This window comes from Lissotriton helveticus, chromosome 10, assembly GCF_964261635.1.
Source record: "Lissotriton helveticus chromosome 10, aLisHel1.1, whole genome shotgun sequence".
NCBI lineage: Eukaryota > Metazoa > Chordata > Amphibia > Caudata > Salamandridae > Lissotriton > Lissotriton helveticus.
In genome coordinates this window covers 256,772,593-256,792,735 of record NC_136071.1, presented here as the reverse complement: position 1 = coordinate 256,792,735, position 20,143 = coordinate 256,772,593, and the positions used below count along the sequence as shown (strand labels likewise).

The window sequence follows — 20,143 nt, the reverse complement described above, 5'->3', positions numbered from 1 at the left end:
TATCCGCTTTTGACCCACTCATTCCAGTCTGTCAGGATAAGGGCCTGTTTTAGAATATGGCTAATGGAAATATTGTTTATGAAGTCTTCACCAAGGCAATGGAAGAAAATCTCACCTTCGTCAAGGCAGTGTGCAAGAAAATCCAAAAGCAACAGATTTGCTTTCTTATGAAGGTGACACACTTAATCCTCCTATGTTACAACTCTCATGGGGCATTGTGCTGCTGCTTCTTCTGAGTCACAGAGAAGCAGAGGAGCCAATCTGCAGAAAATGGGTTTACATTTTACAGGCTCCTGCTACTTGTTGAGTGAGATGGCTACTGCAGCTCAGAGTCTGCCTGAGATGAAGCAATGAACAACAGGTTGTTCTGCGCTTGACTGAGCCCACATCTGTGTCAACAAATGCTACAGCCTCAGTGGTGTGAAATGTGGGCTGCAATGCCATAGGGACACTCGTTTGATCCTCATCTAAAGGGAGAAAGAGGCTGCGTTTGTTTGCTGATGTTTAAACCAGTGAAGTGTAAATTGCAAAAGACAGCTGCAATATGCACATTATTAAAGAGTTGTATTATATGCTGCCAAAGCAACAATGACATTTCTGGCAGGTGTTTTTCTTATTATCAGGGAGAGATTAACTATTAGGTCACCAACATGCGGGCAGGTAATGCAGACCTCCAAACTCATGCTGCTCTTCGCTGATGTTAATAGAAGACGATGCTGTTTCTACTGTAAGCTGCGACCTGAAAATCAAAATGCCACTGTATGATCTGGCAAACCGCATTATGCTTCTGTGTAACTATAACTAGGCCCACTGTAAAATAGCATCCCCAAAATGCAAGGTTTATATGATGCAGGACTCAACTGCGAATCATTCTTCTCTTTCTGCAACAGACTTGCATGTGTATGCAGGCATGCATGTAGATATTGAATGGCAGTGATTTTAAAAGGAGGTGTAGGAGGTGTACATGCATTTAGAGACTTGATTTTGTGACCGATTATGATGCGGTCTATAACAATGCAGTGACAAATTCTGGTTTAGACAAGACAACATCTATGGCCTTTATAAAAGGGCCCAAACTGATCAAACAAAAACCCACACACCACTATTAGTAACTACAAGAAGACATTTCTCTCTGAAATACTCCTGATTTTATGTAATGCATACCTATACAATGATTTAGTCACTTGAATAATGCTTTCTTGTGCTCACCAACGGTGTAAAGCGGGATGTACCATCCAGACAATAAGGGAATGGTAGAAAGATTCAACAGAACCATCAAAGAGAGCATGCAGCTTGTAAGGAGTTATGGAAGTAATTGTCAAAAGATAGTTACATTGGCTGCCAATCTGTAAGCCACAATCCTATCTTGCAACTACTCTTTTGAATCTTACCTATAACTCATGGCAAAAGTATGAAAATGACTTTTTGCCATAATACAGTTACTACGGTCCTTAGCCAGCTACAACTGCGAAGACAAAGGGCAACCCTAAGAAACACTCCTCTACTCGCTATTCTATTATGTCATCCATTACACCACTTATGTTTTTCGAACTATTTACTAACATTAGTAGCTTTCACTGGTACTACTCTAATTACTGCAATAGAGTGGTCCTGGCTTCAGTGAGGAGGAAAACAAGCCAAGTTGTCACAGACATGTAGAGAAAAAAAACAGTTAATTGTTTAATTTGCCCTACTGCTCTGCTGCATTATGTGTTAGTTCCCCACGTGAGAGAAGCAAGTGTTTTTTTTTTTACTGCCACTGTGTACGAGCACCATCCTTTACTTATCTGGTGGGTCAAAGTAAATCTGCAGGACATATCTTCAGAAAAAACAGGTAAAGGACCATCCAGCACAGGGTACCTTTAAAAAGGCACAACTCAGGAACACCAAACTGGCGACTTCAGAATGCTGTAATTGTGGTTGAATACTGGTAGGTATGACCTAATATAAAGCATACTGGTATCCGTCCAGCTCCAAAATTACACTCAGGGTTCTAATGAAAAAAAGAACTGCTCAAACAAGAATGCATTTGAAATGAGATATCTATGTCTACCATATGTTGTGCAAAAATAGAAAATAAAGAAATATACTTACCCGCATGCCAAGCCAATGTCGTATGAACCATTTCTGATACCACCTGGAACAGAAGGGGAGCTTATATTTTAAAACCACAACTAGTTACTTTTTCAGTGAATATAAGAAGTTGCAAGTTTTTTGGGAAGCACTGAAAACTTGTGTCTATCAATAAAGGCCTCTTGGATCTTGGCTTTTAAAGATTAGGGAGACAAATGTTTGTTTTATTTCTGGAGAAAAACTTAAAACGATCCACCATTTTCACCAAATATGAGCCTGTGATAATACAGTACGTAACATTTTTCTTTCTCTTCCTCCATAAATACACAATGTCTTCTTTCAAGTTCAGATAGGCAGCCAATTAGGTTAGTTACGCAGCAAAACCATAATTGTGGATGGGGAAAGGGGCTCTACTTATCAGATCAAAATAGGTACAGCGTATACTCTGGCCTGATTTTCTGCCTATCGAGGATACCTGATTTTAGGCCATTCTGAAGACCGCATATATTAATCCTGCTTAAATCTTGAGGAAGGCAAGTAATAATACTAACGGAAACTTAAAGGCATGTAGACGAACAATGCATTTTCAGACACTTTTTTTTCTTCCGATCTGATCTATAGATAGCTTTTAGTTGGCTTCTTGCGAAGACCTACTGTAGACAGTACTAATGCTTAGACTTTAGGACAGCCTATTGCTCATGATTTTTATGCTTTCTTGTCACTATTGTTTACTTGTTTATTTGATGATTTTCCCTCCTCTTCTTGTGTTTAGTCCGCCCCTGGAGCTTAGCTTCTTTACCATTCTTCTTTCTTTCAGCCAAATGCACATGGTTTCTGGTAGACCTGGCAGTCTTAAGATGGTCTTCTCTAACCGGTTTGCCTGTTTACCACCTAATTGTGCTGATTCTTTGTGTTGGCCTTAGGACTTTAAACTGTTTACCACTGCTAACCAATGCTAAAATGCATGTGCTCCCTCCCATAAACATGGCTTGATTGACTTCTCCACAAATTGGTACATTTAATGTACCTGTAAGTCCCAAGTACAGGGCACTAAATGTGCCCAGGGCCTGTAAATGAAATGCTACTAGTGGGCCGACAGCACTGATTGTGCCACCCACTCAACTAGCCCTTAAACATGTCTCAGGCCTGCCACTGCAGACCTGTGTGTGCAGTTTACACAGCCTGGTTGACTTGTCATTTAAAATCACTTCCCAAGCCTTACACTCCCCTTTGCCCACCTAAGGTAGACCCTAGGTACCCACTGGGCAGGGATGCCTTGTAATCAAAAAGTGGGACATGTTTTTTTAAAGTTTAAGTTGTCCTGGTAGCGAACAACTCCCAAATTCATTTTCCACTACTGAGAGGCCTACTCGTCTCATAGGTTAACAGTGGGGATTCCTTATTACATTTAATAAGCTGTATTTCCTAACTGAGAGAAGATAGAGTTGTCATGTTTAGTACCTATGAAATGATAATGACAACCCATCTTTAAAGGTAAAGTTGGAATTGTCATTAATATTCTGAAAATGCCACTTTCAGAAAGTTAGGCATTTTCCTGCTCTTAGCCATTTGGTGTCTGCTGTCTGTCTCAGGTCACTGGCTGGGTTGGGTGATATTTCACTTTGTGTATTCCCCCTAGACAGCCACACACAAAGGATGGCTGGGTGTTATTTCATGCATTGTTGTGGGAGGAAGGGAGGTAATGGGCTGGGCACAACCTCACACTCACACCTGAGTAGGCTGGGCCCTGTCCACACCCAAAGGGCTGCATAGCTCCTTGTAGCGAGTCTGGAGCCAGGGAAGGAAGAAAGGACCTCTGTGCGCCTCAAAGACCCTTCTTTGAAGTTACCCCACTTCAGAGGCACAACTGGGTTTAAGTACTGGACCTCGGACTCTACCAACTCAGTACAATTCTGGGCCTGAAACCAACTTGCCAAGAAGAACTGCTGTGCTAAGGATTGCCACTCTGCTGGACTGCTGCCTTGATGTGCTGCCCTGCTGCCTGCTACTCTCTCTGACTGGACCTTCATCACCTGATGCAGAGTGACTAGAAGAGCTAGCTGACTAGCCTCCTTTTCTTAGAAGACTCAGGGACATCAACGTCTTCTATCCTGCTCATGTGCGCCTTGTTAATTTAAAGCGGACCCAAGTGCTTGCTCCAGCAGAACCACGATTCCTCTGCTGCGAGGGCAGAATCCCTGAATTGCTGCTGTAGAGGGACAGAACTGGTGCATCGCACTCAAACCCAAGCATTGCCATAGGAACCGCTGCATCACCACCACTGCAGAAGGACGATCGATGCATTCCTTCTACTGCGTGGAGAAACCCGCTGCATCAGCTGCTCAACCAACATATCTTAGAACGGGCACTTCGCCATTATTGCATGGAGAAAACCAATGCATCTCTTCAACTGCGGAATTGACACCAATGCATTGCTCGGCTGCACCCCGCATCTCGTTGTTTGCGACCAGGATTATGGTACTTTTGTTCAGCGGGTCTTGCATGTGTCCTGTATCTGGCCTGTGCTCCATCGTGGTTGGTCTGAACTCTTGACTTTGTAACGGTCCAATGTGACCAATTAACTCTTTAGGCGCTTACTACTTCTCAGTGCTATTTTTGAATGTAATCTTTAAAAATTCATATCTTGACTTCTACTTATTGGATTTTTGTTGTTTCGGTCTTGTTTTATTCATAAAATCATAATAAATTTTTCTAGACTGGTGTGGAGTTTTTTTGTGGTGTTTTCACTGTGTTACTGTTTGAAGTGCTGCATAAATACTTTACATATTGCCTCTAAAGCTAAGCCTGACTGCTCCGTGCCAAGCTACCAGAGGGTGAGCACAGGTTAATTTATGGTGTGCATCTGACTCACTGACTAGGACTGTGGTTACTGCTTGGATAGGGTGCATACCTCTGCCAACCAAAAACGCAATTTCTAACTGTTTCCTTAAATACATACCACCCACATCCTTCATGTTACTCCTTCCTACCCCCTCCCAGTTCGTCCATTGCTTGCCCCTTTGCTCTTTTACTTTGCTTTTATTCTATTTATTTTGTTATTCTAGCCTCAGTCATCCATTGTTCCCTTGCCTCCTTAATCTCTTTTGCTTCCTCATCCCCCTCTTTTCACTTATCCCCTGCGCCTGCTCCTTCATTGCTCCATTGGCATTCACATTTCGATTTTTGGAAGGCCCTGCAAGTTCCTGGCAGGCAGCTTCCTATACAAACTGAGCGTTCACGCACATTTAATTGAACATTTTTGTATTTACTGCTCCAAGAGAGACGTCCGCTATCTTAGATTGAAAAATTAAAAGATAAACAAAAGGAGGTTACGCTATACCCTACAGATGCTGGCATGGTGATGCGTGCGCACATACAGTATGCTGGCCACCCAAGTGTCATGACTCATAACTGAATAGCGTGATGACGCATGCGCACATATAGGTCATGGTGCTTTTCTTTACGCTGTTTCTTGGTGATGCAGCACAACATCAGCTATAAGCAGTTCTTTCTGCTGATGCTGAACAGCATTGGTAAAAAGCATTGGCAAAGTCTAACAGGTCTGCGTTAGCAAGCAAAAGGTAAGATCTATTGGCTTTACCAGTGCTTCTTTCAAGAGAAGGAAAGATCGCATTAGAGCCAGGGAAAATAGTGTTCTTACCGGCTATATTGATGACAGCTTGCAAACCTGAGGAACACTGCCTGTTAACACAATACACAGGAACAGACTCTGGAAAACCACTAAAATACAAGAAATAACATTCAGTCAGCCAGTAAATCAAGCAAGCCCGGACATCTCTTTCCACCACCATTAGCCAAATGTAATTCAGGGAAAAATCATTACAATGACCGTGAAATCTCTTTCGAATTACGGTTATTAAGAGAATTGGATATCTTCTCCCAATGCAGGTTTTTTTTCCTTTAAATTAAGTGTTCCGCTTCATCCTCTTTCTACTTTATGCTGGATCACCTGAACAATATTACCAACTGAGGGGTTATGGAGAAAACTTAGTAAAGTCCTGACTGCAAGAACCAGTTCTTAGATTTGACCTCATCTTGTCCATGGTTTAGATAGGAATCACCTAAGAGATACAGGAGCTTTAAAAAAAAAAAAACATGGGTGAAAGTTATATGACGTTTTCACCTTAAATTACAACAGAAAATAATTGTATGGTGTATGCCGGGACATATATTTGTAGACACTTCCATTTAGTAAATTTAAATGTGTTGAAGGGAGAGGTGGGGCGCCGCGGCCAGGGCAACTGACGCTGGAATCTGGGGATCACGGTTCGATCCCCTGCCCCGGCAGCAGATTAGCCCAACACCAAGTGGCTCTGGGCAATAGCTTGCTTAATCTTCCCGACGGCCCCCAGCGCCTGGAGACCCTTACGGGTGATTATTCACGCTTTACAAATGTGGATCATTGCATGACCTCGGTTACAGTGTCAAATTTCCAAAGCCTGCACAATCCTAAACAAATGTTTTTGTAAATAATGCTCCCATCTGAACCTCACATTTTTTAGCTTTGCTTTTTAAGATCATTTATACTGTGCATTAATGAAGAGAACACACCATGCTCTAAGGTTAAAAGGTTGAATCTTGTACTGCCTTATCACTGTGGACGAGATCAAACTACCACAATGGTTCCTTCCCCAACCCAGAACCCGCATAACAAGATCGCTTGGTGACATTCTCATTCACCCCTACGGAATGTGCTGCAAGTCCGTTACATCAAAATAAACCTCCTTAGGCTGGCACTGATGCACCATTCAGTCAAGGATGGCACTGCCAATAATTCCCCGCAATGCCACACTCTCCGATTATGTCCAGTGCAGTAAAATAAGCCAAACTCCTTATCGAAATGCATCCATAATGCCACTCCGCCTATGTATTAGAATACAACTGTCCCTAGACTTTTGGAAAGGCCACTGCTTTCCTCCATCAACCTGGTTTGATTTGGGCCCATAACCTGGCCAGAGGGATCCAGCACCTGACAACCTCTGGCTAACCATCCATCCATCCATCAGTATCCATGCAATGGCCGCTTCATGCCCTGTGCTCCACACTCCATGCACCCAGCGCAGCCCACAAAAGACTCTAATGTTATGCTTTTGCTTGATCCAGAAAGGGTATGCCGTCCTGTATGATAAATATGATGGCAAAACTTAACCAGAGATGTACATTTGAACACTAAAGCCTGGTCGGCATGTTTTCTGTATGCACAAGAATGACAGCACTTCTATTACTGGTGTTGAACCCACTGGGGGAATGGGAGAGGGAAATGGAGGGAAGGGGAGAAGCTTGCTGCAGAATGTGCTATACTTGTTTAAAGGAGCGAAAGAGAAAGTTAAAAACAGATACATTGGAAAAAGTTGGTGGATTCAAATAGGTTACAGTGGCTGGTTAGCTTGTACTACCAGTAAAGTGAAGCTACAGTCCAGTTGGAGGTATGGGAGCCCAGCTGAGAAGTTGCTTGGAAAACATAACACCTGTGTCTATTATGTATGTAAAGCAAGATAAACTAGAAAACTATACATAGAACACATCTTCATATTCAACAAATAAAAGATTATCCTGCACAGAAGCTTGTTTGTTTTGTATTTTTAGGGGAAATAGAGGCAGAAAGGTACTGGACCACGAATATTACACAATGTGCATGTTTGGCTCCTATTTAAAACCTTGAAGTACAGCTCGGTCCTCCGAATCACCTAACTTCTTAGGATTTGCATAGTTCAGCCTCAGGTAAACCGTGTCAAAACTCCATCAGACACACCATGAGCTAATTCAAAAAGTGTCACAAGGGGGCATGGCCAAGCAAGATGGCTGAACGGACATGAACCGTTTCAGTTTCGGACCCCCTTGACTGTTTATACCCTTTTATTGTCACTGACAGACAAGCAAATTCCGCATGAAGATAGCAGAAACTTACCTGCGCTGAATTGGTGCACGACAGCGGGTTTCAGGATCGGCGACCAGCGCTGGATGCTGATGCGAGAAGGGACATAGACGCGACCGGGCAGGTCCCTCAAGATGGCACGCTGGGAAAGTAACGGTCGAGGTGGACGCGGACCTGTGGCATCCCGTTTGTGCTGAACGCTGCCGGAGTGCACCCTTGCCGGTAGTAGGCCCCCACCCGACATAAGCTCCAGGTGAAGGAGAGACGCATATGTCTTCGGCTATCCGCGACTGGCCAGACGCGGCCCGCGGAACAGCGGGCTGATGGCAGGAATGGCGCCCGAGATCGGGGACAAAATCGCTGCATAGCCAAGTCAACACCTGCCACTGGGAATAACGGTGGACACAGCAAGACGCTACACAACGGGTCAGTCACCCCAATTCTTCCTTGCATGCCAGTTAATCTGCCCAGAGGGAACCCTGGTGTTCAGGCATGCCTGACCTCAAGAGGGCGCCGACAATGTGACCCAGCTTGGGACAGGACTCAGCTTCCTCCACGGAATCTACCAGGGGGTCTGAGGAACTCTGCGCATTCTCCTCTCCGGCGACCCCTTCTGCCATCCACAACGTAAACCGACACCTCCTAATGCTCACGGGTCCCTCCCGAGACGCCTGACCTCAAAACGGCTGGGGGAGCTGGACCACCGACAACAGGGCCAGTTAAGCGCCTGGAGGCCTTGATCATCCGGGCCTGAACGACAGCGACGATCCGCAGAGGGGCCCCTGCGGACGGCGCTGGCCTCGCGCTTTGCACTGCCCCTATGCCACCCAAGAAGACGTCAATAAGGTCTTCCATTATTTCACGACGGCAGACAAGTCTTCTCCCGCGGCGGACCCGGAGCATGTGAGGAAGATGGCCCTCACCAGGGATTATCTGCTCGCCTCCCTACAGGACTTTAAAACTGAGCTATGTCAAGAAAGAAAACATGACCTGCGTTCCTCGATGGATCAACTTAAGGCGGACCTGACAGAGAAAATTACGACGGTGGATCCTGGGCGCTAGAGGTGGAGGAGCAGGTGCAGTCCCTTGACCTGTGTTCCAACAAATGGCGTGAAGCACCGCAAAACCTCCAGTCGCAGCTATGCCACGTCATCCTAAAGATGGAAGACCTGAAAAACAATGCCCGGAGGGAGAACTTTCGCATTCGAGACCTGGAAGAAGGCGCGGAGGGACCAGATCTTGAGGCATTTGTGACCGGTCTTTTCTCAGAAATCTTAACACCCCATCAACTAAAGGTGAAGATCGACCGTGTCCATAGAGTGGGGCCCATGCTGATGGGGGATCGACACAAGACACGTGACGTTCTGGTAAAACTGCCCTCTTTCAAAACAAAAGAAGCCATCCTCAGTGCGGCGAGGAAGAAAGACGAAACTTCCTTTCAGGGCTACAAAAGCATACTTTTCCAGGACTTGGCACCCTCAACTCTGGCACGTAAGCAGTCGCTCTGCCCGGTCACCACGAAATTACGTGAAGAAGGGATTCGATATCGCTGGACATTCCCCTTCGGTCTCGCGTTTGAATACAAAAACAAGCTGTGCCATGTCACTGACCTTCGAGACGGCTCCAACTTTTAGGCCTGCCAGGCCCAGAGAACAACGATGCCACAGGGCCTGTGAATGATCTAAGCCAACATCGGAAAGGACCCGTTCCTGGCAAACGGTCACAAAAAACTAGCAGCAAGTTAAATTACTTTCTCCAATATAGGATCAACAGATATTGTCCGGGTTCACCAGGAACATTTCAGAGGAATCGCAGAGCTGCTTCGCTGGAGGTCGCGAGCTGTTAGTAGCAGCCGAGACCCAGTTCCGCTTGGGGACACTGGTTATTTCAGCAAGAGTGTCTTCAACCTCTACTAGAACTGCTGACTATTCTCTTCGTTCTTATTGCATGGCAGCCGGGGGGTGCGGGCCTTGTCCATACCGCCCAGAATTACCGTACTCTCTTTATGGGAGTTTTCTGCCCGTTGGCTTCCTAGCATGGTCATTCTAGGGGATTTTGGGGATGGGTTGGGGGGATGGGTCTCCGGTGGTGGTGCGGGGGTAACTTACTCACATACCCAGGTGGGGTTGATATAGCTCACAGGAAGGTTAGTGTTGTGGGTCTGGTTGTACTGGAACGAGGCGCTACAGAGTATACATGCTGTTCTAAGAGGAGGTATTGTGAGAAGGGGGAGAGGGCTCGACCCGCTTAAATGGTATCCATAGCGCCCTGGAACGTTAAACTTTTAAATTTGCCTAAAAAAACATCAGAAAATCTGGACATACCGCAATGATTGCCAGTTTGACACATCTTAAGAAATCCGAAGAACCGAGGCTTCGCCACAAAACATATCGGTTGATCTATAGATCCTCATCGGGCACTAAGCACAATGAAGTGGCCTTGCTTTTTCGCACCACAGCTAGATTCCAACCTGAAGTGCTTAAAACTGATCGGGAGGGCAGAGTCTTGATGGTGAAGGGAAGACTCAGGGGTACGCTATGCACATTTGTTTCCCTTTATGCATCCAACTCGGGACAAGCGACATTCCTATCTACCACTCTCGACATGATAGGTGACTTCACAGAGAGACCAGTCATTCTCCTAGGGGTCTTTAACTAGGCCTGGCACGCAGCGTTAGACAGCTCCCACGTACACCGGGATACCCCCAATGGTTTCTCTAAAGGGGTCAAACAGAAAATGTCCATGTTAGGTCTCAGTGACACCCGGCGAACACTATATCCCACTGCCAAAGATTTAACCTATTATTCTCACGTCCACCAGTCCTACTCTAGGATAGATTACATCTTTATTAGTCAGGCCCTGGTGGGCTCACTGCAGGCAGCTCAGATCCTACCTCTTTCGATATCAGACCATAGCCTTAAAAGCCAGTCTAGTTTGGGATGGGAACAGGCCGGGCACGGCACGCGGGTACTTCCTGGGCTCGCTCCTTCAGGATAAAACCCTTTGCGCCGAACTGAGAACCTCCATTAATGAGTATTTCATGCTTAACACCTCACAGACTACTACACCACAAATCAATTGGGACACTTTTAAAGCGGTGGTGAATGGCAAATGCATACAGCTCAATGTGGCATTGAATAAACAGAGAGTGAAAGAACAAGTAGGGCTTGAAGAGGAATTAGAGATAGTGGAAAAAGCCCACAAGGCCCTCCCCACACGAGCGCTCCAGTGGCAGCTCACTGCGCTTAGGGGCAAACTCCGAGCTATCTATAATAATAGAGCGGAGTTTACTTTACTGAAACTGAGGCGCTTAGCAAATGCTCAGTGGGACAAAGTGGGGAGACACTTAGCGCGACAACTCCGTGAGGAGAGGGAAAGCGAATATATCGAGGGTATCTTGGACGGGGATGGCCATGTACTACATGCAGATGATCGCAAAGCTAACGCCTCTGGCAAATTCTATGGGGAACCTTACACTAGCACCACACTAGACATAACCTTGCAACAGCAGTATTTAGAGTCAGTGGAACTTCCACATCTCCCCCCAGCGACAGCAGAACCCCTGGAGGGCCCCATTCCCGCAGAGGGGGTTAGACAAGTTATCGCCAAACTCAAGCTTCACAAAGCCCCGAGTCCCGACGGACTCTCAGCACATTTTTACAAAAGTTTCGGGTCTGAGCTAGTTCCACACCTCATCAAACCTTTTAATGCAATTGCGACCGATGCCAGGGTCTCAGACACCATGGCCAAAGCAGTGATATCTGTCATTCCCAAGCTGGAGAAAGGACCCTCAGAAATGTGCATCATATAGGCCTATAGCACTTCTCCACCTTGACACGAAGTTGTACTCAGCGATCCTGGCAGCCCAGCTGAATGACCTGATGCCCACACTAATCCACCCTGACCAATCCGGCTTTATAACAGGGCGTCAAACACATGATAATATCGGTCGCACTGTCCATCTAATTGAGAAAGTCTCTAAATGTAATATCCTGGCTTTATTAGTAGGCCTCGACGCCGAAAAGGCCTTTGACAGGATGGATTGGTCATTCCTCTTTCTGACTAAGCAGAAATTTGGCTTCTGAGACAGATTGCTCCATATGGTCCGGGCGAACTACCACCTCCCACGGTCGCGAGTACTGGTCAATGGCTACACATCACTCCCATTTGCCCTTAGTAGAGGCACGAGACAGGGCTGTCTGCTTTCCCCCCTTTTATTTGCCCTCAGTATTGAATCCCTGGCCAAGAGTTTCAGAGCTAATGAGGAGATCCGAGGAATCCGCTTTGGAGGCACAGAACATAAAGCGTCTCTTTTTGCGGATGATATTCTGCTTACTCTCCGGGAACCTGCCTCCTCCCTTCCGACCAGTCAGGAGGAGTTGACCCGTTTCGAACTAGTGGTGGGTTTTAAAGTCAACCTTCCCAAATATTCCATATTCAACCTCACGCTCATGGACACAGACGAAACGAGACTGCGGCACCAAACACCCCTACAATGGGTGACACACTCCCTCCTCTACCTGAGTGTTTATCTTACGCCTAAAATTGGGGGCTTATACAAAGCCAACTATCCTGCTCTAGTGTTACAGATGCAACAAGATTTTAAGAGCTGGAAACCTCTGTCACTTGGCTTGGGCGAATCAATGCCGTCAAAATGACGGTGTTGACGAAATTCCTATATCTATTTCAGGCTCTTCCCATCGAGGTTCCCCGGGATATGTTGTTCCGCTTACGTTCACTAACCACCAATTTCATTTGGCAAGGGGGAAGGCCCGCCTGCCCTTTCACAGGCTGAGGCGACTAAAGAAAGAGGGAGGAGTGGCTCTCCCAGACTTCATTTTATACTATCAAGCAGCACAACTGCTTGTAGTAATGGAATGGACAGCAAGGGGATCTGAAAAACACCTGCTCCATATGGATCTGGCCATAGTAGGCGCTCTATTTGGGATGTCCTATGGAAGCCTAAGAAGGACAGGCCAGCAAACGCATATCTGAGCACCCCCACACGCACCACCCTTACAGTCTGGGATCACGTTACAAGACGACAGAGTTGGACCACTTCCCCTCCCCGTACACCCCTATACACTTTAACCCGGCCTTCCCGCCAGCCTTACACGACGGGCCATTTGTCTGCTGGAAGGAAGGCGGCTGCCTCAAACGATCAGACCTCTTCCACAACTTGATGGGGCGTGGCCTAACTGCCGAGCGGAATGGCTGCCTGAAAGCGCAGCTCCGCCGATTGAGCACATTAATCTGGCAATAATCCGCTTTTGAAGACACTGGAGCTCGGATCTCGTGCCCCTTGAGCCAGCGGACCATACCCACATTGATCCGCGGGAGCCTTGCTGCGGCGCGAATCGGCTTTGGAGTCGTGCTGTCCCCGTTACATGTGGACGCTGCGAGGCCTGCTGTGGTGTGACGCGCCGGGGCCTTGAGTTGCCGATGCCCGACCGGAAGTGACTGCCGTCCCGGCATCGCGCGAGTGGCCGGCCCCGCCCGGAGCGTGAACTGGTGCATCTGACCGCGCCGTCTGCCCGACAGGTATTTAGAGGTGGGGGCTAGCGGCGGCGACCACCTACACGGCGGCTTCGGACGCCGTGCTCAAGACACATAGAGCAGCTGAGGTGGACGGGCGGAGGAGAACTGACCTCGTGGCTGTGCCCCGACAGTGAGTGGGGCTCCGCCTGCGCTGCCCGGGTGAGGAGGTCTCCGGTAACAGTGATAGCGCCCTGGGGAGAGGGCCGCTTGACAATCGATCTGGGCGGCCGGCCACAGCGTATGTCAGTTGGTGAACACGCCGCCATTTTTATGCAGGAGCCTGTGACCGCATGAACAGCAGACCGCATGGCATAACTGCTGAGGGGCGATAGTTGCGCATTGCCTCCCCACGTCAACACTTCACTACCTGCCTGTCGCGCACCGGTGTCTCCTTGCACTGGGATACTAGGAAGTGCTCTTCTTGACCGGAGTGGCCACCTGTACTGCCATAACGCGCCGCCTGCATCTTGGTCTACGCAGTGTCAGTATCACACCCGCTGCTGGACGCGGCGCCGGGCCTGACCGGCGTGTGGGACGCGGAGGAGGCCTCGGGCACCTGTTGGTGGTCGCGCGGAACCCAGCCGTCATCATGGGCAAGCCAGACACGAGACAGCCCAAAATAGCGTTCGAAAAGGCGACCAAGAAAACACAGGGTCAAGAAATACCGGAACAGGAATCGCAGGGAGAACCTCGGCCCGTGCTCCCGGCAGACGACATCAAAGCCATGTTCCAAGACCTCAAATCGAGTTTGCAGGGAATTGATGGAAAGATGGATGCGCTGGCTGCTCGGATGGACAGTATGACCAGAAGGATGGACAAGCAGGAAGGAGTGGTTGGGGTCTTAGAAACACGTGTGACCGAGACTGAGGAAAGCCAGTCAGATCTAGACAAAAAGCTGCGAGGCATGGACAAGGTGTTGGCGCTAATCCAAATGAAGAATGAGGATTTGGAAGCGAGGTCCAGAAGGAATAACGTGCGCATCACGGGAGTGGCAGAATCGACAGACATTGGAAATATGGAAAGCTACATCGAACAGAAAGACCTGTTTGGCGCAGAGCTGTCCCCCATGTTCCTAGTGGAGAGGGCGCATCGTACGTTGGGACCCGTCCCGAAGCCGGGTGCCGCACCTCGGCCCATCCTAGCTCGGATCCTCAACTATAGAGACAGGGACTCGATACTGCGACTGGCACGCGGTATGGCGGAGATACAATATAAGGGCAACCGGATAGCCATGTACCCTGATTTCACGTTACAAATGCAATTAGCCAGAAGGGAATTTCTGCCTGCGAAAAAAGTGTTTCAGCAAATTGGCACGAAGTACTCCCTAATCTATCCAGCGAAACTAAGGGTTCAGGGCCCGGGCAAGCCCACGTTCTTCACAGATGCCAGGGCGGCGTTGAAGTTTGCTAAACAGCTTGCCAAGGAACTGAAGGGTCCACAAGAGGTGGTGGAGCAGGAGGACACTGCACAGCTAAGTGATGTTGAATAATGCGCAGCTTCCTTATGCCCAACGTTGTTGGGGGCTTTTCATGTGGGGGAGGGATGTCAGGAAGCTGCCTGCTTGAATGGGGACAGTATTGCAGTATGCTGTTTGTTCGCGATTTTTTGTACCGAAATGCTGTTACTCCGCTTGGCTTGAGGGGTGGGGGGCCCTGTAGCGCGAAGTGTCCGGCATGCGCTTGATCGCCTTGCCACAAGTGCGGGGTTAGAAGGCACATACCCGCGCACCCCAGGGGATGATTCCCACAATCTGTTCTGACTATCTATTGTTGTTGTTAATCCGTCCTGCTGGGTTGGAATGGGTGGGGATGATTGCACGACCTAATTGGGGGGTTGGAGCGGGTGGTGGGGATGGGAAGAGGTTTAGTTATGTTTGGTTCGCATTGTTCATCTACGAAAACGCTAAATTGAAATTGTCGCTGAAGTTCACTTACGCGAGAGTCATTGTCCCCGAAACGAAAGTCATGTGGATGGAATGGATGTGGTCGTCTTTCCGATTGACTGTGGAGTGGGGACCGTTGGGTCCTGAGTGGCCTGCGCTGGGTGCGCTATTGATTGGATTGTACACGCAATTCCTGTTACTCCTATGGCAGCTGATGGGAGCTTAAGGTCGAATGCGCCCACGGCTTCTGATACGCGCACCACTACGCCATCGATAACATGCATGTCATGGAACGTGAGAGGGTTGAATGATAGGAGGAAAGCGAGACTGGTCCATGCCTACCTAGCTAGGAAAAATGTGGATATCTGCATGCTGCAAGAAACTCATTTACACACAGCTGATGCCCCACAACTCAAACACGCTCGATGGGGGGAGGTGGTGCATGCCCCATATTCGACTTATGCACGGGGGGTGGTGATTCTGATCCGAAGAGGCTTGCAATGGGTAACACATCAGGTTGTGAGGGACGGGGACGGCAGATACACGCTAATCCTGGGAATGTTGTGTGGCATCCGGGTACTGCTTGTGAATGTCTATGGCCCTAATGACGACAACCCCGCCTTTTATGAGCAGCTATGGGATAAATTGCGTCCCTATACCAATGCAGCGATATTGTGGTCAGGTGATTTCAACGTAGTGCTGTCTGACGCTATGGATCGACAGGGCGCTGCCCGTGAGCACCATCCGAAGGCGGCCGAGACACTGGGAACTATTATCTTGGAAGCGTCCCTGGTAGACTCCTGGAGGATATTACACCCGTTCACGCGGGAAGGCACTTGCATCACGGCTCATAGGGCCGCGTGGTCGAGGCTCGACTACTGGCTGCTATCCAGGGACTTGCATGCCTCAGTTTTGTCGGCGGCACATTTGCCGAGATCACTGTCAGACCACGCCCCGGTGGTAGTGACCCTGGCAACCCCTGCGCAGTACGCTCAGCCATTTAGTTGGCGGTTTCCCTCGCAGGCCCTACTAGACCAGGTGTTTAAAGAGGAGCTGAGAAATAAGCTAGAAGAGTACTTTACGATAAATGACGGGTCTGTGGACTCGCCCGGCACACTCTGGGAGGCATGCAAGGTTGTAATAAGAGGGCAGTGTATGGCGCTTAAAACCGGAGTACTGAGATCCATAAGAAACACGCTAGACGCGCTAGAAAAAGAACTGGCGGCTCTGGAAGCGGAACTTATTGACTCGCCTACGACGGCGACCCAGGCGGCCTTCAGGGCGAAACTCACCCAATATCAAGAAGAGGGAGGGAGACCGCCCGGGTAGGACGCTTGCCGCAATGCTTCGGAAACCGAGAGGTACGGAATACATTTTGGAACTGACCACCGAAACTGGCGTAATAGCACGGACGCCGGGAGAGCTCCTCAAAACTATGGAGGATTACTATGAGAATCTGTACACCTCCAGGGTGCAGCCCGAGGATGAGGTGATTACGGACTATCTAGACACGGTGGCGTTGGCATGGTTCAACACTGGAGCACGTGAATATATGGATTTGCCGATCACACCAGAAGACATCCGACAAATCATAGCTGGCATGCCCTTGGGCAAAGCACCTGGCCCAGATGGCCCAGATGGCCTCACGGCCTCTTTCTATAAGGAATACGCGGACACCGTCCAACACCGTTTTTTAGCTCATTGCACCATCCCAGTTTCAGAACCTGGCTGTATGCAAATTAGTCTGTCCCTGGCCCAGTGCATCATGGGAACAGGGCAGACCAGACTACAAAAGCCAATTCTTACACTGGGAAGGAAACAAGCTTCCGGTGTTGGATCTAGCCCTGATCTTTTGACTGGGTGAGAGTATTCTGCTTAATTCAGAGACTCTGTCCCTCACCACCCCTTGTTGTAAATATTTTTGTCCACCCTAAGCGTGGAAGGGTATACTCAGACATGAGTCCCTTGCTCATTGCACCATCAGGATTCAAGCAAGCCGGGCCGAAGACGCCTGAAATGGCAGAAACCGGTCCCCGGAAGCTTGTTTCCTTCCCAGTGTAAGAATTGGCTTTTGTAGTTTGGTTTGCCCTGTTCCCATCATGCACTGGGACAGGAACAGACTAATTTGCATACAGCCAGGTTCTGAAACTGGGATGGTGCAATGAGCTAAAAAACGGTGTTGGATCTAGCCCTGATCTTTTGACTGGGTGAGAGTATTCTGCTTAATTCAGAGACTCTGTCCCTCACCACCCCTTGTTGTAAATATTTTTGTCCACCCTAAGCGTGGAAGGGTATACTCAGACATGAGTCCCTTGCTCATTGCACCATCAGGATTCAAGCAAGCCGGGCCGAAGACGCCTGAAATGGCAGAAACCGGTCCCCGGAAGCTTGTTTCCTTCCCAGTGTAAGAATTGGCTTTTGTAGTTTGGTTTGCCCTGTTCCCATCATGCACTGGGACAGGAACAGACTAATTTGCATACAGCCAGGTTCTGAAACTGGGATGGTGCAATGAGCTAAAAAACGGTGTTGGATCTAGCCCTGATCTTTTGACTGGGTGAGAGTATTCTGCTTAATTCAGAGACTCTGTCCCTCACCACCCCTTGTTGTAAATACTGTTGCTCCTCTTGGCAAAAAGGCAAATTGCGCTACATTGGAAGCGGAAACATGCTCCGACGGCGGAGCACTGGGTTCAGTCGGCGCTATACTGTCGGGACCAACTGACCACATATGGAGAGCTGCTACCACTGAGATCTAGACCTGCTGATATCTGGCAACCCCTGACGACCTGGTTGACTGGCGGAGGTGCGGATGAATAGAGACTGACATGATGCGCGGAGAGACTGGTGATGGCTGATGGACGTTGTGAGGGAGTTGAGGAGCCTATGGGTTGTACCACGGAGGCTCGGAATGGAAGTAGTGGCGACTGTACTCGGATGGCCCCGTTGAAGTGAGCCTGTTAAAAGACGACACCACGCCTGGCATTGCATGGGCTGTCTCCTGGATTGATCTCCTCCCTCCCCGTGCAGCCCCCCCTCCCCCGCGGTCCCTCCCTCCCCACGCAATCCTCTGCGCTCACCTTTCCACACTAGACGCAAACTGCCAAATGGCCAAGGTACTGCTGACACTGTACTCTCAAAAGTGACAAACTGTGAACGGCGACAATGTAAGAGTTACTGGTTTAGTTGTATAAGGTTCTTACATATTAATACTGCGTATTGTGTACATCTGCGTTCGTTGAGTGTCCACACCATGTGGGCCGCTTGGAATTACAGATGCTGCCTGCCTCCGGGTTGTTGGCTAAATAGCAGTGTACTGGCTTAAAATCGATGAATAAAAGTTTATAACCCAAAAAAAAAAAAGACCTCTTCCACAACTTTGATATTCTGACATTTGAAAGCTGCAAACGAGAATTCCTAATCTGACACAGCGAACACTACCACTACCTCCAGCTTAAGCACTGAGCCACGCAACCACATATACGGGAGGCGGTCACTAGGGATCTGACAGTTCTTGGAGCGACTGGTCTTAAAGGCAGGCAACATGAAAGGGCCATCTCTTCTCTCTATGCTCGATTAGTGAATACCATACAAGCTCCCTGAGCACGTTACATGCATTTTTGAGAACAGGTGCTAGGTCGGGACATTATAGGAGAGGAGTTGAAACGTGTTTGGGGGGACATTACTAGCCACAACCATTCGGTCGCACTGCGGGAGGCCCACTATAAGACACTTCTAGATTGGTATCTCTATCCCACTAAACTCAAACAGATTTTTCCGGATACCTCAGATCTCTGCAGGCGGGGCTGTGGTATGCAGGGAACCTTTCGCCATATTTGGTGAGACTGCCCTGGCATTCGCCCATTCTGGGAAGAAATCCTCTCACATATTAAAGAAATGCTGGTTACCCCATACCAACGACTATAGAGGGGGCATTATTGGGTATCAGAGACCCAAACGAGAGCAGGTAAGGCAATCATTTGGGCTGGTCTGGGAGCGGTTAAACTCACCATAGCGGCCGCTTGGAAAAAGAAAGATGCTCCCACCATTTCGTTGTGGCACTCCAGTCTGTGGAGAATACTTTCCATGGAGCGCCTGGCTGACATCATTTGTGATGCATATAAGAATTTTGAATATAAATGGGGCCCATTGGTAACTTACCTGTCCCGAGGCTTGCCATCAGCGGTTTGCCCACCCTCCATAAGGGCTATGCACCTTTTCCAATTCTGAACCCCTTCAAGGGATCCAGGCAGACATTTTTATCCCCCACGGAAAGGCCAAGTTCAATATAATCCAGCCGCCCACTCACAACACGTCTAGATCACTGAGCCCTCACTATGCGAAACCACCGGGGTAGGAGGGGGGGGGGAGGGGATAAGGGAGGGAAGGGGGGAAGATTTCTGAGTTTACAGTTTCTTGTTCCCACGTAAGGGTGTACATTTACGAAATGTGGGCCTAAACTGAGCATCTTGTCAGCCGAATATGGGAGGCATGTAAGGAACCTGTGATTTGAGAAACTGGACTGCAATTCGCTGATTTTCTCCCCTCAGGGGTTTGCATGCTAAATTATCCCATTGTTGTTGTATTTGATTATGATGCTGATTAACAATAAAAAGAATTTTGACAAAAAGTGACACAAGAACAGCACATTATCTGAGTGCAACGTAAGGGAAATTAAGCTATTTACCCCAGAAACTGAGCAACTCGGGCAACAAGGGCTCCGGCTCCAGGTTGCAAAACATTGCCTAGGTGAAAAAA

The 20,143-nt window shown here is 48.4% G+C and overlaps 1 protein-coding gene across 1 annotated transcript in view; it reads right to left on the bottom strand.

The window, feature by feature from the left end:
* Positions 1-20,143, bottom strand: part of ACAA1 (acetyl-CoA acyltransferase 1) — a 131,915-nt gene that overhangs the window by 51,144 nt on the left and 60,628 nt on the right. The window contains exons 3-5 of the mRNA XM_078665270.1: positions 20,073-20,130; positions 5,735-5,814; positions 2,095-2,137 (exon numbers count right to left, since the gene is read on the bottom strand). Of these exons, the coding sequence (XP_078521396.1) occupies positions 2,095-2,137; positions 5,735-5,814; positions 20,073-20,130 (181 nt within the window). The remainder of the gene's footprint in view (positions 1-2,094; positions 2,138-5,734; positions 5,815-20,072; positions 20,131-20,143) is intronic.